Source organism: Somniosus microcephalus, chromosome 6 (genome assembly GCF_052327205.1).
Source record: "Somniosus microcephalus isolate GS21.2 chromosome 6, FLI_Smic_1.0, whole genome shotgun sequence".
Classification (NCBI taxonomy): Eukaryota; Metazoa; Chordata; class Chondrichthyes; order Squaliformes; family Somniosidae; genus Somniosus; species Somniosus microcephalus.
The window spans coordinates 282,095,247-282,114,299 of NC_140992.1; the positions used below are offsets into that span (position 1 = coordinate 282,095,247).

At 47.3% G+C, this 19,053-nt stretch overlaps 1 protein-coding gene across 1 annotated transcript in view; it reads right to left on the reverse strand.

Annotated features, from left to right (window-relative positions):
* Positions 1-331: 331 nt before the first annotated feature.
* LOC147116784 (transport and Golgi organization protein 6 homolog) overlaps positions 332-19,053 on the reverse strand; it is a 58,040-nt gene continuing 39,318 nt past the window's right edge. The window contains exon 4 of the mRNA XM_085991967.1: positions 332-738. Coding sequence (XP_085848093.1) covers positions 437-738 — 302 coding nt within the window. The 3' untranslated portion in view covers positions 332-436. The remainder of the gene's footprint in view (positions 739-19,053) is intronic.

Sequence of the window (19,053 nt, forward strand, 5' to 3'; positions counted from 1 at the left end):
TAATACCAGAGACTGAATTTATGAACTGTTCCCACAGAGACTGAACCTGTAAACTGATTCCACTGAGAGTATGTTTGTAAACTGTTATATGACGTTGACTCCATTGAGAGTATATCTGTAAATTGTTATATGACGTTGACTCCATCGAGAGTATATCTGCAAACTGTTTATATAAAGTTGAAGATTGTATGTTTAACGGGATTCTGTAAGTAATAAGCTAGGAAGGGAGGAGTGTTGTGTATGTAACCGTTTACCTTTAAGGGAACTATAGAATGTAACCGTTCGCCTTTAAGAGCACTACTTTAGGGTGGCACTATCTATTGGCTCATGTATACTGTAATACCGATAGTGACCACACCAGTATATAAGGGTTGTGATACGTTAACTAGGGCAGAATCGCCCGAGCCTCTGAATAGTAAAGACGTGTTTTATTTTGTTAACAGTGGAGTCTGTGATTATTTATAATACAACCCACAGACTTAACAAAGGTTGCACAGTCTGACTTCTCCACAAAAATTCCCGCAGTGTCACCACACGTGGGCAATAGCCTCTGACAGGTTTCTGTGATAATCAATTCGGACTCACCCAATGCTCTTGTACTTCGCATAAGGACCTCTCCCATCTTCATCCGTGTCTCCACAGATCTTGTTTTCTCAGCTCCTTGCGGTGACGTTCGATATTCGTTCAGTAACCGCGGCAGGATTCGGGTTGGGTACACGTCCGACAGCACTGACAGACCTGTGACACCAGAGTTTTAACTAATTTAAGGCTTCATTTCACACTTGACTGGTTTATACAATTAGTTTCAGTCTAGAAGAATAAATGTCCCAGTTGTGGGACTGAGGTGCAATGGCAGTGGCTCTGGCTCCTTGCTTCTGGGAGCTGGGGCTCAAATGCTGCTCAGACAGAAGAAATAATAGACTATCTACTAGCTGAAGGGGTGAATAGTGTCGAGGGAGCTTTACTCTGTATCGAACTTGTGCTATACCTGCCCTGGGAGTGTTTGATGGGACAGTGTAGAGGGAGCTTTACTCTGTATCTAACCCCGTGCTGTACCTGCCCTGGGAGTGTTTGATGGGACAGTGTAGAGGGAGCTTTATTCTGTATCTAACCCGTGCTGTACCTGCCCTGGGAGTGTTTGATGGGACAATGTAGAGGGAGCTTTACTCTGTATCTAACCCGAGCTGTACCTGCCCTGGGAGTGTTTGATGGGACAGTGTAGAGGGAGCTTTACTCTGTATCTAACCCGTGCTGTACCTGCCCTGGGAGTGTTTGATGGGACAGTGTAGAGGGAGCTTTACTCTGTATCTAACCCCGTGCTGTACCTGCTCTGGGAGTGTTTGATGGGACAGTGCAGAGGGAGCTTTACTCTATCTAACCCCTGTACCTGCCCTGGGAGTGTTTGATGGGACAGTGTAGAGGGAGCTTTACTCTATCTAACTCGTGCTGTAGCTGCCCTGGGAGTGTTTGATGGGACAGTGTAGAGGGAGCTTTACTCTGTATCTAACCCCGTGCTGTACCTGCCCTGGGAGTATTTGATGGGACAGTGTAGAGGGAGCTTTATTCTGTATCTAACCCGTGTTGGGAGCCTGTGCAGGGAGACAGAGGAAAGGAAAGCAAAAGACAGGAAGGAGAAAAGCAAAAGTGGCAGTCAGAGAAATCAAGGGTGTAAATCAAACATGGCCACAGTAAATAATAATTCTAAAGAAACAACACTGAAGGCTTTGTGTCTTAATGCGAGGTGCATTCGTAATAAGGTGGATGAATTAGCTGCGCAAATAGATGTAAACGGATATGATATAATTGGGATTACAGAGACATGGCTCCAGGGTGACCAAGGCTGGGACTTCAACATCCACGGGTATTCAATATTCAGGAAAGACAGGCAAAAAGGAAAAGGAGGTGGGGCAGCATTGCTGGTTAAAGAGGAGATTAACACAATAGTAAGGAAGGATATTAGCTCTGATGATGTGGAATCTGTATGGGTACAGCTAAGAAATACCAAGGGGCAGAAAACATTAGTGGGAGTTGTATACAAACCCCCAAACAGTAATGCTGAGGTTGGGGATGGCATTAAACGGGAAATTAAAGATGTGTACAATAAGGGAACAGCAGTTATCATGGGTGACTTTAATCTACATATAGATTGGGCTAACCAAATTAGTAACAATACTGTGGAGGAGGAATTCCTGGAGTGTATACGGGATGGTTTCCTGGACCAATATGTCGAGGAACCAACCAGAGATCAGGCCATCTTAGACTGGGTATTATGTAATGAGAAAGGATTAATTAGCAATCTTGTGTGAGGGCCCTTGGGGCAGAGCGATCATAATATGATAGAATTCTTCATTAAGATGGAGAGTGAAGTATTTGACTCAGAGACTAGGGTCCTGAATTTAAATAAAGGGAACTACGATGGTATGAGGCGCGAGTTGGCTAGGATGGATTGGGGAACGTTACTTAAAGGGTTGACGGTGGATAGGCAATGGCAAACATTTAAAGATTGCATGAACTACAGAATTTGTTCATCCCTGTTTGGCATAAAAATAAAACAAAAAAGGTGACTCAACCGTGGCTAACAAGGGAAATTAGGGATAGCATAAGATCCAAGGAGAGGGCATATAAATTGGCCAGAAAAAGCAGCAAACCTGAGGATTGGGAGCAGTTTAGGATTCAGCAAAGGAAGACAAAGGGGTTAATTAAGAGGGGGAAAATAGAGTATGAGAGTAAGCTTGCAGGGAACATAAAAACTGACTGTAAAAGCTTCTATAGATATGTGAAGAGAAGAAGATTGGTGAAGTCAAGCGTAGGTCCCTTGCAGTCAGAATCAGGGGAATTTATAATGGGGAACAAAGAAATAGCAGACCAATTAAATAGATACTTTGGCTCTGTCTTCACAAAGGAGGACACAAATAACCTCCCAGAGATGTCAGGGAACATAGGGTCTAATGAGAGGGAGGAACTGAGTGAAATTGGTATTTGTAGGGAAATGGAGTAAGGGAAATTGACGGGATTGAAGGCCGATAAATCCCCAGGGCCTGATAATCTACATCTCAGGGTACTTAAGGAAGTGGCCCTAGAAATAGTAGATGCATTGCTGGTCATCTTCCAAAATTCTATACACTCTGGAACAGTTCCCATGGATTGGAGGGTAGCTAATGTAACCCCACTATTCAAAAAAAGTGGTAGAGAGAAAATAAGGAATTACAGACCGGTAAACCTGACATCGGTAGTGGGGAAAATGCTAGAGTCCATTATAAAAGATGTAATAGCAGAGCACTTGGAAAACAGTGACAGGATCGGACAAAGTCAACATGGATTTACAAAAGGTAAATCGTGCTCGACTAATCTACTGGAATTTTTTGAGGATGTAACTGGTAGAATAGATAAGGGAGAACCAGTGGATGTGGTGTATTTGGACTTTCAGAAGGCTTTCGATAAGGTCCCGCATAAGAGATTAGCGTGCAAAGTTAAGGCACATGAGATTGGGGGTAAGGTACTGACTTGGATAGAGAACTGGTTGGCAGACAGGAAGCAATGAGTTGGAATAAACGGGTCTTTTTCCGAGTGGCAGGCAGTGACTAGTGGGGTACCGCAGGGATCGGTGCTAGGACCCCAGCTACTCACAATATATATTAATGATCTAGACGAGGGAACTAGATGTAATATCTCCAAGTTTGCAGACGACACAAAGCTGGGTGGGCGTGTGTGCTGTGAGGAGGATGCCGAGAAACTGCAGTATGATTTGGACAGGTTGGGTGATTGGGCAGATGCATGGCAGATGCAGTATAATGTGGATAAATGCGAGGTTATCCACTCTGGTGGCAAAAACAGGAAGGCAGATTATTATCTGAACGGCAATAGATTGGGAAAAGGGGAAGTGCAACGAGACCTGGGTGCCCTTGTGCACCAGTCGCTGAAGGTAAGCATGCAGGTGCAGCAGGCGGTTAAGAAGGCAAATGGTATGTTGGCCTTCGTAGCGAGAAGATTCGAGTACAGTAGCAAGGATGTCTTGCTACAGTTGTACAGGGCCTTGGTGAGACCACACCTTGAGTATTGTGTGCAGTTTTGGTCGCCTTATCTGAGGAAGGATGTTCTTGTCATGGAGGGAGTGCAGCGAAGATTCACCAGACTGATACCTGGGATGGCAGGAATGACGTATGAGGAGAGGTTGGGTCGATTGGGCTTATACTCGCTGGAGTTTAGAAGAATGAGTGGGGATCTCATTGAAACTTATAAAATTCTAACAGGACTAGACAGACTAGATGCAGGAAGGATGTTCCCGATGGCGGGTGAGTCCAGAACCAGTCATGATCTAATTAAATGGCGGAACAGGCTCGAGGGTCTGGATCCCGTGTTCCTTATTGATCAGAGCGCCAACATTTGAAGGCAAAGCCACCATTATGGAGTCAGTCCTTCCAGCGTGCACAGAAATTAAAACATGGAAACAGGCCGTTCAGCCCATCAGTCCGTGTTAGTGTTCATCCTCCACACAAGCAGTAGTCCTGATCCCGCTTAGTTCCCATATCCCTTTAACCCCCTTTCCTTCAACCAGCTGTCGAACCTAAATGATTTTCAGCTCCATCGCTAGTGGAACAATTCTCAGCCTTGTTTCTGAATGAAACTCCACAGCACTTTTGGCTCCAACAAGCTCAGTTTGTTTTTGTATCAAACACTTCTCCTCCTCCACTCCCGCCCCCCCCCCCCCCCAACCTGAACTCTCCCCAAAGCCGAAATTTGAATGATTTGAAAGCTGCTCCCGATCGGGGGAGTCGCTGCCTCTGTCACAAATCTTCGGATTTCTCAGCATTTGCTGCCATGGTTAGTGCTGCTCTGAACTTTCCCCTCTCACCCTCCGAGATTATAAATACCCTTCCGACAACAAAACTCCAACTTGCTTTCATATCGCACCTTTAACACACAACACATCACAGGAGCGTAATCAGACAAGAACGGACACCAAGCCAAACATGCAAAGAGGTGACTAAAAACTAGGTCAATGAGGTAGGTTTTAAGGAGGTCTTAAAGGAAGAGAGGTTTAGGAAGCAATTCTTGATGGGTCAAATAGGATGAAGAGGCTGCAAACAGTTGACTGTGATTCACCGCGTCAAAAGCTGCAGTGAGGTCGAGGAGGATGAGGAGGTATAGTCCATCATGGTCACAGTCACAGAGGATGTCATTTGTGACTTTGATAAGGGTTGTTTCAGTGCTGTGGCAGGGGTGGAAACCTGACTGGAGAGATTTAATTATGGAAAGATGGACATGGACTTGAGAGGAAAGGGAAATAGTTTACAAGGACAGAGGGGTTGAGGATGGGGTGTTGGTTGGGGGGGCGCGGGGTTGATGACAAAGCTTCTGAAAGGGAAGGGGACTGTATGTGAGGCGAGGGAACTTTTTACAATCTCAGATAGCATGGGAGCCAGGAAGGAAGAATCATAGAAAGTTACAGCACGGAAGGAGGCCATTTCGGCCCATCGTGTCCGCGCCGGCCAACAAAGAGCTCTCCAGCCTAATCCCACTTCCCAGCCCTTGGTCCGAAGCCCTGCAGGTTAGAGCATCCCAAGTGCACATCCAAGTACTTTTTAAATGTGGTTAGGGTTCTTAGGTTAGGTGGTCAGCAGTTTATTGGGAATGGGGTTAAGAGCAGGAGGTGAGTCTCATGGACAAGTTGTGTTTGGAGAGGCCATGAGGGGACATAGGAGAGAAAGAGAAAGAATATACACACGGCACCCTCCCTGAATCCTCATCGTGGTGAAATCAGGACTCATCACTCCCTCTCCTACGTGAACTCAGTTTTCTAGGATCTGAAAACCGTGGAAGTCCTCACCACCCTCAGTGCTCCGCCTTGTTAAACCCAAATGTGACATTACCCAATCAGCTTCCTTTATTTTGTCTTCTCTCCGTCCTTGGCGGTGTCACAAGGACACAGAGAATTTTACAGGAAGAGAAAGAAATGATCAGGTCCAGCAAATTTATCCCCGACCCACAGATTAATCCCAGCTGGCTGCCCACCTCTCACCGTTTCACTTCAATCCCTTCTCTTTCCATAAAGATATCTAATTATACCTTAGCCTACTTCTACTTTCCACCTCAATATCCTTCCTGGGCAGGTTGAAGGACAGGGAGGGGGAGCAAAGTCCAACTTTGGTCGACTTCGCACAGCCTCTACGCCGCCCTCCAATGCGGCACTGCCATTCGCGTCAGACTTGATACCGCAATGTGATTGCCATTGGCAATTAAAACCTTGAGTAAATCATTTGCAGTCAGTTTTCTGCTGAGTCCTGACATACAAAATAAGCCCACCTCCACGTGACGTGTGGGGTGGGCCATGACCCCCCGCTGTGACACGGTACATTCTCCACAACTCCTGTTACCCTTTGGATGAACGTTTCAAACTAACCTTCTTAGTCTGAACTTTCTCATTTTTAATTTGTGCCCCTGGGATTTGAACCTTCACCGCAGGGAACAAGTTCCCGGAAGTTTCAGTCGCCATTCAGTGCCAGCCATCAGTGGCCGACTAACACTTCTAATAGAAAACTGGGTGATGCTGTTGGCACACCGTGCAAAGTGACACTTATAAGAACAGGAGGAGGTCATTCAGCCCCTCGTGCCTGTTCTGCCATTCAATGAGATCATGGCTGATCTGAGACCTAACTCCATATACCCGCCTTTGGCCCATATCACTTAACACCTTTGGTTAACAAAAAGCTATCAATCTCAGATTTAAAATTAACAACTGACCTAGCATCAACTGCGGAAGAGAGTTCCAAACTTCTACCACCCTTTGTGTGTAGAAGTGTTTCCTCACTTCACTCCTGAAAGGCCTGGCTCTAATTTTTAGACTATGTCCTCTAGTCCTAGTATCCCCAACCAGCGGAAATAGTTTCTCTCTAGCTACCCTATCAGTTCCCCATAATATCTTAAAAACCGATCACCCCTTAATCTTCTAAATTCCATAGAATACAACCCTAGTTTCTGTAATCTCTCCTCATAATTTAACCCTTGGAATCCAGGTATCATTCTGGTAAACCTACCCTTGGAGTCCAGTTCATTTGAAGAGTCTCAGTCAGGCCTGTTAAGAGCTGTCAGCGTTAAATCTGCAGCTGTAACACCAAATGTACAGCAAATTTGAGACCGATTTCTTTTCCAGGCAGTCGCTCCTCCTCCTCTCCCACCCCATGGTTCGCCAGTGTTGGCCTCGGTTCTCACTGTGAGGCCAGGCTAAGTGTCGGCAGACTATTTGAGCGACGGGGACACCACAACTAAACCCAATGTTGTCCTCATCCAATTTCTAGCAGGTCGGAGCAGGGCCCCGGCTGAGTTTCACTCTAACCCAACTCATGGCCTTGGCTCAGAGCTAACAGTGCAGACCAGGGGCAGAGCCTGGGACATTCTGTCTGTGTGGCTCAGATACTCCCTGCTTTAACTGATATACCAGCAGAGAGTCTCTGGTGACCGAGAATGAACAACAGGCACTATTGATAAAATACAGCAAAATTACTAGTCCTTCCGCTGAACTGTGGAGCCATGACTCCTGCACAAGCTGCTCTCATTTCTAAGAGTTTTTTTTGATGATAGTTAATTAACCAGAGTCTGTTTAATCAGAGATAGAACAGGGAGGTGTACATCTTTCTGCCAGTGGAAAGTTTCTCCATATTTACTCTATCATAATATCGAATGCCTCGATTAAATTTCCCCTTAACCTTCTCTGCTCTAAGGAAAACAATCCCAGCTTCTCCAGTCTCTCCACGTAACTGAAGTCCCTCATCCTTCTTTTGGGAGTCTGCAGGGAATGTTGGGAAGTGTAGTTTGAAACAGCCAGGTGGAGGGGTGAGGAAGAGACTGCATTCCCAGCTGCCTAAAGAAATGTTCCGAAACCGCCCAGAACTGCCAACATAAACACAGACTGGTCTTTCAGGTGATCTACATGGAGGAACTTTCTAAATTAAATCGTTACTTCAAACTGAAATGTAATCCTTCCAGTCTCAGGGAGACACAGACTGCAGGCAACTCCTTCAGGCCTCACTGAGAATGAACAACAGGCACTATTGATAAAATACAGCAAAATTACTAGTCCTTCCGCTGAACTGTGGGGCCATGACTCCTGCACAAGCTGCTCTCATTTCTAAGAGTTTTTTTTGATGATAGTTAATTAACCAGAGTCTGTTTAATCAGAGATAGAACAGGGAGGTGTACATCTTACAGTCTGGAGAACAGGAAATCGGTGGGAAACTCAGAGAATGCTGGATATTAAACGAATCAATTAAACGATTCCTGATGCCCTCTCCCTACCCCCTCCTCAAACTGACTGACTTCCCTGCCTTGCTGCTGTCAGATTATTGAGAATCTGTCCTCAAAAAAAACAGAAGAAGAAACACCCCATAATAGTCTGCTCTGTGCACAAGCCAATCAGCAGTAATGTCGGGGTCAGTCACAAATCCAGAGCCATTCTGTATTCCATCCAATGAGTGGGTGAGAGGTGAGACAGTCCTCAACCCCCGATTCCACCCCCTCTCCGCTCTTCCCCCTCCGCCCCGTGGGATACACTTCATCCCCACCCCCCATCCCCTCTGCCCCCCCCCTTTGCTCCTGCCCTCCCCACCTCTGCCCCCAAGTTCTCCCCTCCTCCCTCTGCCCCCGACACACTCCCCTCCTCCCTCTGCCCCCGACACTCTCCCCTCCTCCCCCCACTCTCCCCTCCTCCCTCTGCCCCCGACACTCTCCCCTCCTCCCTCTGCCCCCGACACTCTCCCCTCCTCCCTCTGCCCCCGACTCCCCTCCTTCCTCTGCCCCCCACGCTCTCCCCTCCTCCCTCTGCCCCCCACGCTCTCCCCTCCTCCCTCTGCCCCCGACGCTCTCCCCTCCTCCCCCGACACATTCCCCTCCTCCCTCCCCTCGACACTCTCCCCTCCTCCCTCTGCCCTCGACACTCACCCCTCCTCCCTCTGCCCCCGACACTCTCCCCTCCTCCCTCTGCCCCCGACACACTCCCCTCCTCCCTCTCCCCGACACACTCCCCTCCTCCCTCTGCCCCCGACACACTCCCCTCCTCCCTCTGCCCCCGACACTCTCCCCTCCTCCCTCTGCCCCCGACACTCTCCCCTCCTCCCTCTGCCCCCGACACTCCCCTCCTCCCTCTGCCCCCGACACTCCCCTCCTCCCTCTCCCCCCGACACTCTCCCCTCCTCCCTCTGCCCCCGACACTCTCCCCTCCTCCCTCTGCCCCGACACTCTCCCCTCCTCCCTCCCCTCGACACACTCCCCTCCTCCCTCTGCCCCCGACACTCCCCTCCTCCCTCTGCCCCCGACACACTCCCCTCTTCCCTCTCCCCCCGACACACTCCCCTCCTCCCTCTCCCCCCGACACTCTCCCCTCCTCCCTCTGCCCCCGACACTCTCCCCTCCTCCCTCTGCCCCCGACACTCTCCCCTCCCACCTCTGACCCCCACCCTGGTGCAGGGGTTTGTGACTGTCGACAGTAACAATGCTGAGGATCACCGAGGCTTTACCGAAACTCGTGCCAACACTTTCAGATGAGGTTAACTCCCTCCCACAGCAGCACCGAGCTAGTTATAGACTGATGTTAGCTCCCAGTCGCTGCTCATTGCAGACAGGGTTCTCCCAGTCACTCACTGTCCATCCGAGCACTCAGTACCTTTAGAGCAGAGTGAAGGGAGACTCATGCAGTGGCTGTGTCAGCCGATCATGTTAGAATTGATGCAGAGCCGAAGCGCGCGATTCACGAGTCTGAGCTGGTCAGGGAGGGAAGCTCAACTCTTGGTCTGGACCAATCGGTTTGGAGCAGCGAGGCTGCTGGCAGGGCTAACTGATTAGTTCAGTTCTATCTGATTAAAGTGCTCTAGTCGTTAATCATTGCCGTTAGATTAACTGGTGCAGCCAATGATTTCCAGCTTGCGGACAGCATGAGCACAGCTGACCAGGAGCCCGTCTTACGGAGTCAGTGATGTTTGAGGCCATAGTAACGATGCTGAGGATCAATGAGGTTTTACTGAAATCCGTGTCAACACTTTCAGACAAGGGTAACTCATTACGCAGCATGTACCCGATGATATCCTCACACTTCACCTGGTTTCCAGGGCAACTATAACTGTGGTGTATGTGCCTTTAAGAACCCCTGTGTACTGTAATGCCGGTAATGGCCACTCGGGCTATATAAGCCTGTATAGTGTCTTGTATCTGTTAGTTCACCTCCAGACTTTGTCCAGTAAACACCTGTAAACCAACTCCTGCATTCCGTGTCTCCATTAACACACGGACACAACAGTGGCAACGAATTTGAAACGGACTTACCTGCAATTCGGCAGCACCTCAAGGAGATCGATTCCTCAGACGAAGGAAGAAGGAGAAAAGAAAAAAAAAGAAAAAACTGTGGTTTCACCAGCTAGCCGGGCTGGTGACAGGTACTGCAATAATCCTTCCTGGGCGGCGGGCTGGGGCTTGATCGGCTGGCTCTACAGCGGGGCCAAGCAGTGAAGGTGCAGGCAAACAGAGACGAAAGGTGGAGCACTCGGGAGACAGCCAGCTCTGCAAAGCAGGTCGGCGTTCGGACCACACAGAGGGAGGGGAAAGTCCCAGAGAGTCCGGCGGGAACAAGTCTCCGACTATTAAAAATATTTGTATAAATAAAAACCGCGGAGAACAGCGTTGTCAGCAGCGGCGGGAAAGCACGGAGGCGCCATTTCTTTTTTCTGCAACGAAGAAAGGAAAGCGTGGGAGGCGCCATTTTTTTTTCAGGATGCCTAAGACTGGCAACATTACTACTTTCGATAGTAATGTAGAGGATTGGGCCACACATGTGGAAAGAGTAGAAGTATATTGCACAGCGAATGAAATAAAGGATGATAAAAAGGCATCGGTACTTCTAAATCTAATGGGCGCAAGGACATACAGGCTGTTACGAAACTTAATCACTCCAGCCAAACCGATGGACAAGAATTTTAAGGAGATTGTTGATACCCTACACTGCCAATTCGGGGCAGGACTGGCAGATTCTCTACGAGACAAATTCGTCTGCGGTCTCCTAAGTGAAGGAACACAAAAAAAGCTACTTTCTGAGAAAGATTTGACACTGAACAAGGCTTTCAGTGTGTCTGTATCATACAAAGCAGCGGCAGGAGGAGCTGCAGAGATACAGCGAAAGCCACAGGACTTCGTCACCCATGAAATGACACGGGGTTTCGAGAGATGTTATCGCTGCGGCAGATCCACCCATGACCAGAGGGACTGCTGGTTCAAGGACAAAGCATGCAGGCAATGCGGAAAGATGGGACACATTACACGTGTATGCCGATCTAGAAACAAAAAATCCACTGACAGAAAAAAAACCAATAAGGAAAAGTACAGAAAGGTACAAATGATGACGGACAGTAGCTCCGAAGACAAGAGCGATAGCGACTCCGGAAACAAGAGACTAAACTCTCTCAAATTACATAATGTAGTTGCCAAAGAAGATTACCAGACCATTTGGGTTACCCTCACGATAGCGGGGTCCCCAGTTAAAATGGAGCTAGATACAGGATCAGCTCTGACCGTCATAAATAGACGGGATTACGAGCGGCTATTTCCGCATATACCTTTGAAAGACACATCCATTATCTTGAAAACATATACGGGGCAGAAAGTATACCCCAAAGGGAAAATAAAGGTGCCTGTTGTATACAACGGCAAGGAAATACAGAAGTTGTATTTATACGTTCTGCAAGATGGTGGTCCACCGCTGTTGGGACGTGAATGGATCAGGAAGATACGTTTGGACTGGCACTCCATTCAGGCACTGACCAGTAAGAAAAAAAATGATGACGACATCATACCTGAACGATTAAAAGACATCTTGGCCAACGCCAAAGAAGTGTTCCAACAGGAACTAGGAACCTTGAAAGGCGTCACCCGCCTCAATAAAGGTGGAAGATGCGGCAATTCCCAAGTTTTTTAAGGCAAGGCCGGTGCCATACGCAATTCGTCCAGCAGTCGAGGCAGAGCTGGAGAATTTGGAAAGGACAGGCGTGTTATCCAAGATAGATTGGAGCGAGTGGGCAACACCCATCGTCCCGGTCATGAAGAAAACTTTGAATAATGATAAATCTGAAGAACAGAGAAAAATTCGCATCTGTGGGGACTTCAAGGTGACTGTAAACCCAGTCCTTCACACGGTACAGTATCCTCTTCCGAGGATAGAAGATATTTTCGCCTCACTATCCGGAGGGAAACGTTTCACAAAAATTGACTTGGCACAGGCATATCTACAGATGGAGGTTGAGGAGGCCTCTAAAAAGTATCTCACAATAAACACACACAAAGGCCTGTACCAGTACAATCGACTGGTTTTCGGAATAGCATCAGCTCCAGCTATCTGGCAAAGAGCTATGGAACAAGTCCTGCAAGGGATTCCTGGGACTCAATGCTACCTAGACGACATCCTTGTAACAGGAGAAAACGACAACGAACACCTTGCCAATTTGGATAAGGTGCTCACTAGGCTGAGAGAACGGGGCCTACGAGCAAACCGCCCCAAGTGTGAATTTTTCCAGAAACAAATATCATATTGTGGCCACATAATTAATGAAGAAGGGTTGCATAAGTCCCCTGAGAAAATTGAAGCTGTCATAAAAGCACCAGCACCTGAAAATGTCTCACAATTAAGGTCGTTCCTGGGATTGATAAATTACTATTATAAATTTTTACCGAACTTGTCAACTGTTCTGCACCCTCTTAACGAACTGCTACAAACGGGAGTAATTTGGGAATGGAGCGAGGACTGTAAACGTGCCTTCCATAAATGTAAAGGCTTGATCACGTCCAAGGAAGTTTTGGCTCATTACAACCCATCACTGCCAATCAGACTGGCGTGCGATGCATCCCCTTACGGCGTAGGAGCGGTATTATCGCATAGATTCCCTGATGGCTCAGAACGGCCGATAGCTTTTGCGTCACACTCATTGAACTCAGCTGAGCGTAACTATGCCCAGATCGACAGGGAAGCACTCAGCCTGGTATGGGGAGTGAAGAAATTCAACCATTACCTACACGGACAAAAATTTACCTTGTTGACTGACCATCAACCCCTCGTCTCCATATTCAACCCTAAAAAGGGCGTTCCCATTATGACAGCGCAAAGGCTACAGAGGTGGTGCCTTTTCCTAGGGGCACACCGATATGACATAGAATACAAAGGATCAAAACAGCATGGAAATGCTGACGGTTTATCGCGTCTACCGTTGCCAACGGTAGAAGAGGCACCTACAGGGGACCCAGTGGAAATGTTCCACTCTACCATAGTAGAATGTCTACCAGTAACAAATTCTGCCATTGAAAAGGAAACGAGAAATGACCCAACTCTCTCACGAGTCTACGATTTAACGGTGAAGGGATGGCCAGCACATGGCGAACCACTGTTGCCAGCATTCTCGCAAAGAAGGGAACAGCTGTCAGTGTGCCGAGGAACCTTGATGTGTGGATCCAGAGTGGTGATTCCACCCAAACTCCAGGATAAAGTGCTAAAGGAGCTTCACGAGGGGCATCTGGGTGGAGTGAAAATGAAGAACCTAGCCAGAGCGTTTGTGTGGTGGCCAGGTATCAATGGAGACATCGAAGAAATGACCAAGGGCTGTCTAGGATGCCAGAAGGTCCAAAACGCCCCACCACAAGCCCTCTACATCCATGGGAGTGGCCCTCATCTCCATGGCAAAGGGTACACATCGACTTTGCTGGTCCATTTATGGACTCAATGTTCTTAATCGCGGTTGATGCACACTCCAAGTGGCCGGAGGTAATAAAGATGTCCTCCACCACCACGGAAAAAACCATCACAGTATTAAGGGCCATATTTGCCAGGAATGGGCTTCCTGAACAGATCTGTTCTGATAATGGACCACAATTTGTGTCCGAAGAATTCAGGAAGTTCTTAAAAAACAATGGGGTTAAGCACTATACGTCTGCCCCATACCATCCCGCCACCAATGGATTGGCTGAAAGGTTTGTCCAGACCTTCAAGAAGGCCATAAAGGCCATGGGTAATGAAGACATAAATCTACAGCATAAGGTAGATAACTTCTTGTTTGCATACAGGAATTCAACACATATGGTTACAAACCAGACTCCCGCCATGATGTTTTTCAATAGAAGACTAAGATGCCCGCTGGATTTGATCAAGCCAAACATCAGAAGGGACGTAGAGAACCGGCAATTTCAAGGCATGAATGAAAGGCCAACTAGAAAACAAGTTTTGGCCCGGGACTACCGTACTGAGAAATGGCAGCCTGGAACTATTTGCACACGACTAGGACCGCTGATGTATACCGTGGACATTGGAGAAAGCATAATAAGGCGCCATGCTGACCAGATCATAGAGTCCTCCGAAAAGGGACAACCTACACAACTCTATACACCTGATGATGAAGCAGAGATACCCATAGTATCTACCTCCGATCCGGTGATGCTAGAACCAGATGAACCTGACACTGGCATTCCAGCCGAATCGACCTTGCCAAAAGAACCTACTACACCACCGAAAACTACTACACCACCGAGGCGTTATCCGGACCGAGTCAGGAAGCCTCCAGAGAGACTGACTTATAATTGATTAACTGCAGCAATATGTAGATTATTGTTCTTATAAACATGTTAAATAACAATTACTTAAAATGTTGTGTACTGGTTGTCTAAAAGGGGAGGAATTGTAGTGTATGTGCCTTTAAGAACCCCTGTGTACTGTAATGCCGGTAATGGCCACTCGGGCTATATAAGCCTGTATAGTGTCTTGTATCTGTTAGTTCACCTCCAGACTTTGTCCAGTAAACACCTGTAAACCAACTCCTGCATTCCGTGTCTCCATTAACACATGGACACAACAATAACCATAGCCACTCAGTGCCAACTCCTCACATGGGCGTAAGTTCTGATAGAGGAGCTGCACACAGACACCTTCTTGCTTCTGATCCCCAGCTGACAACACCCCCTGCCCAAGCACACACGTCCCCAACATTTCATCCCAAAGATATGCTCTTTGGATCCCCCATGATGCGACTTGCCATTCTTGGTTCAGGTCCCAGCAGTTTATTGTCTCTGCTCTCAGTCCTCTCACTGAGGAAGTGACAGTCCCCCGCACCCCCGCAGCCCCTCCCCCACACTCCCGCAGCCCCCCCCCCAGCGCTCCCGCAGCCCCCCACCCCTGCACTCCCGCAGCACCCCCCCCCGCAGCACCCCCACTGGCAGAGTGACAGTCACCTGAAGGAGATCCCTAGCGAGGACCGGCTTAATCCTCTCCGGGTGCCTTTTCTGAAATTGTTACTACAGGTAGACTATCCCTTATCCGAAAACCTTGGGACCAGCCGTGTTTCGAATTTTGGAAATTTTCAGATTTCAGAAGGTATTACGGGGCAGCACCCCGTAAGCCACCACATTAATATTTCTGCAGCGAACCTTATGAATATTCACACTGAGTGGGATAAATAAAGACTATAAATAGTATTACAGGGATAAATACTCTAGTACAGTTTATTTGTAAGGAAAACATTCAGTAAAACTTCAAACATATACAGGTACAAACTAAGCTAAATACCTGTACATATACATGCAGTAAAGGTACATTACACCTGGCTTGAGGATCTTGGAGAAGAGGGTACATCAGTGTTGTCATCATTGTCCTCAGGTTGGAGTCGGACATCTGAAGATGGGCCAGGAACAGGATTCTCAAGTGATGAAGCAGCACTACGACAAACGGCCTTTTTAAAGATTTCTTCCAGTGTCATCTGTCTCATTAACATTGGTTTCTGTCTAAGCAGTCTCTCTTTAATTGAGTAAACTTGCATAATCTCTTGCTCACTGATAAATGCACGTTGTTCAAGGCCAGCAATTAACCGATCACACATTGTCACCATATCGTCTATGAGGATTTTTTCACCTGTGTTCACAATGTCATCATCATCATCACTACTATCCTCATGCTTGTCTTTATTTAACACCATTTCAGCAATTTCCCCATCACTCAACGAATGCACAACAGGTGCATCATTGTCAATGTTCGGCACTTCTTCGATGTCAGCTTCCTCTAACTTATTTACACTTTCGGATGATAAACCTTTGGCGTAAGTAAGGAGGTTTGATATCATCTTCTCCTGACTGACAGGAAATCCTTCAAAATCTTCATCTGCAGGTCCATCTTCATCAAACATCGTTGAAGGCCAAAGTCTGTGCCAAGCATTTATTAATGTTGGTTTATCAACATCGTTCCAAGCATTAGCAACTGCGTAAATGGCATCCTTAACATTGAACTCTTTCGGGAAGCTTTGGATTCCTTCGCCTCTGTTGATTGCATCAAGCATACAGTTCAAAAAAACGTCTTTATACTTGCTCTTCATGGAGCGTAAAATTCCTTGGTCACAAGGCTGTATTAAAGATGTCACATTAGGGGGAAAGTTAATGCCGAAAACATAACTTTTCACAAGAAGTTCAAGAGGGGAATGTGCGGAGCAGTTGTCCAGGAACAATAAAATTTTGCAGTTTTCTTCCAGTCCAACTTGCCTGCAATGAGCTCGTGTCGCTGGTACGAAGTGGTTATTGAACCAGTGAGAAAATATTCCTCTGGTTACCCATGCTTTCTTGCTCGCATAATAATGCACAGGTAAATTGCATACACCTTTCAAACATCTCGGATGTTGGCTTTTTCCAATCACTACCAACTTTAACTTGTGTGTGCCTGCAGCATTGGCACACCCAAGAACAGCCAACCTGTCCTCAGCGTCCTTAAAACCTGCTGGTGCACTCTCATCAGCCGTTGTTAATGTTTTTCGAGGAACGTAGCGCCAGAACAGAGCTGCTTCATCAGCATTGTAAATTTGTTCAGGACCGAGGTTTTCATCAGATATTATTTTGGCAAATTCGTCTATGTAATTTTCAGCTGCTTCATGATCAGCAGAAGCTTTTTCACCACAGATTTTCAGATATTTTATACCATGACGCTTCTTAAATTTATGCAGCCAACCTTCTGAATATTCACACTCAACTTCAATGTTCAGTTCTTCATGGTATATTCTAGCTTGTTTCATGACCATCAAACCAGTCAGTGGCACACGTTCACCTCTTCGTTGTCGAATCCACTCAATCAGCACACGGTCAAGATCTTCATTTTTTGCCCTATGCAATGTTTTCCTACTTTTCATTAGTTTATGGTCATCACTGTCAGTGTAAAACTTCAACAACTTGTCTTTCTGTTTCTTTAAGTCATATATGGTGGTAGTTCCCACACCATATTCTTCAGTAAGACGCCGCACAGACACACCACGATCAAGCTTCTGCAATAACTCCACTTTCTGCGATATCGATAATGAGAGATGCTTCCTTCGCTGCTTCTCACTGTTACCCATAGGGGGATCTGCAGCTCTTTTTAGCATTTTCACAAATCGCAAAAAAACCAACAAATATCAAAGAGAGCAGCAGACGCACGTGTGACAGCGCTGAGACACAACGGACGCCTCACACCTGCGTGGGTCAAGCATCAGCCGCGTCGGGTCATGTCGTGCGCACGACTTACGCTCCACGAAAAAACTTTCGGTTTTCAGAGGTTTTCGGTAGTGCGGATAAAGGATAGTCTACCTGTATAATCTAAATAAACCAATTTTGAGAGGGAAAAGACAGAATCACCCGAGTCCGACTCAGGGTCAGCCCTGCATTCAGCGCCATTTGAAATCTGCTAAGAATAAACTGAAGGAGCTGGAAATCGCCGAGCTTCCTTCCTGTCTGTGGCCTTGCATAGGCCTATACTCCCACCATTACCCCAGGTCTCAACAGGAGCTTGTGGAGAGGGAGGGGTCCCGGGAAAAGGGGCAACCTGTCCCGGACGGTTCAGGTTTGAGTGGCTGTGGGTATTGGGCTGCTGCATCAAATCACTGGGCTGGTTCCTGGGATGAGAGGGCTGTCCTGTGGGGAGAGATTGAATTGAATGGGCCGATATTCTCTGGAGTTTAGAAGAATGAGAGGTGATCTCAATGAAATGAATAAAATTCCTAACAGGGTAGATGCTGAGAGGCTGGTTCCCCTGGTTGGAGAGCCCAGAGCTAGGGGTCATAGTCTCAGGATAAGGGGTCGGTCATTTAAGAGAGATGAAGACAACATTTTTCACTTGGAAGGTTGTGAATCTTTGGGATTCTCTACTCCAGAGGGCTGTGGATGCTGAGTCAAGTATATCCAAGAATGAGATTAATAGATTTTTGGGCCCTAGGGGAATCAAGAGATGTGGGGATCAGGTGGGAAAGCGGAGTTGATACAGAAGATCTGCCATGATCCTATTGAATGGCGGGGCAGGCTCGAGGGGCCGAACAGCCTACTCCTGCTCCTATTTCTCATGTTCTTATGTATCCATGTATTATCTTACACACAGCGCATGTCCCCTCCAATTCCCAGGGATACTCAACATACCAGTTAAAATGTAAGGCAGAACAGGCGGGCAGACCTGTACTGAGAAACAGGTTGGCTCAAACATTTCAGCAGCAAATTGCCTTCGGGATGCTGGTAGAACTCATTCCATTGACACCATGATCGCCTGAACCAGCATTAAAATTGCAATTGGACACCATTAACAGACACTGCTCTTAATCTGTGACTGGACACCATTAGCAAGCATTCCATTGCTATCATATCGAGTGTCATTAACACATTTCTGATCGACACCACAATCTGTCATCATCAATATAATTCTTTCAACACCGCGATCAAGCACGACTAACATAACATTCCATATATACTGAGAGTCGGCCCCCGACATTCCAGAGTACAACTTGCATTTATATAGCACCTTTAACAGGAAAACATCCCCCACTGTTAGGAAAACATCCCAGCACCTAAACCAAGCGGGGAGAGAGGGGCCGCACCTAAACCAAGCGGGGGGAGAGGGGCCTCACCTAAACCAAGTGAGGAGAGAGGGGCCGCACCGAAACCAAGCGAGGAGAGAGGGGCCGCACCGAAACCAAGCGAGGAGAGAGGAGCTGCACCTAAACCAAGCGAGGAGAGAGGGCCGCACCTAAACCAAGCGAGGAGGGG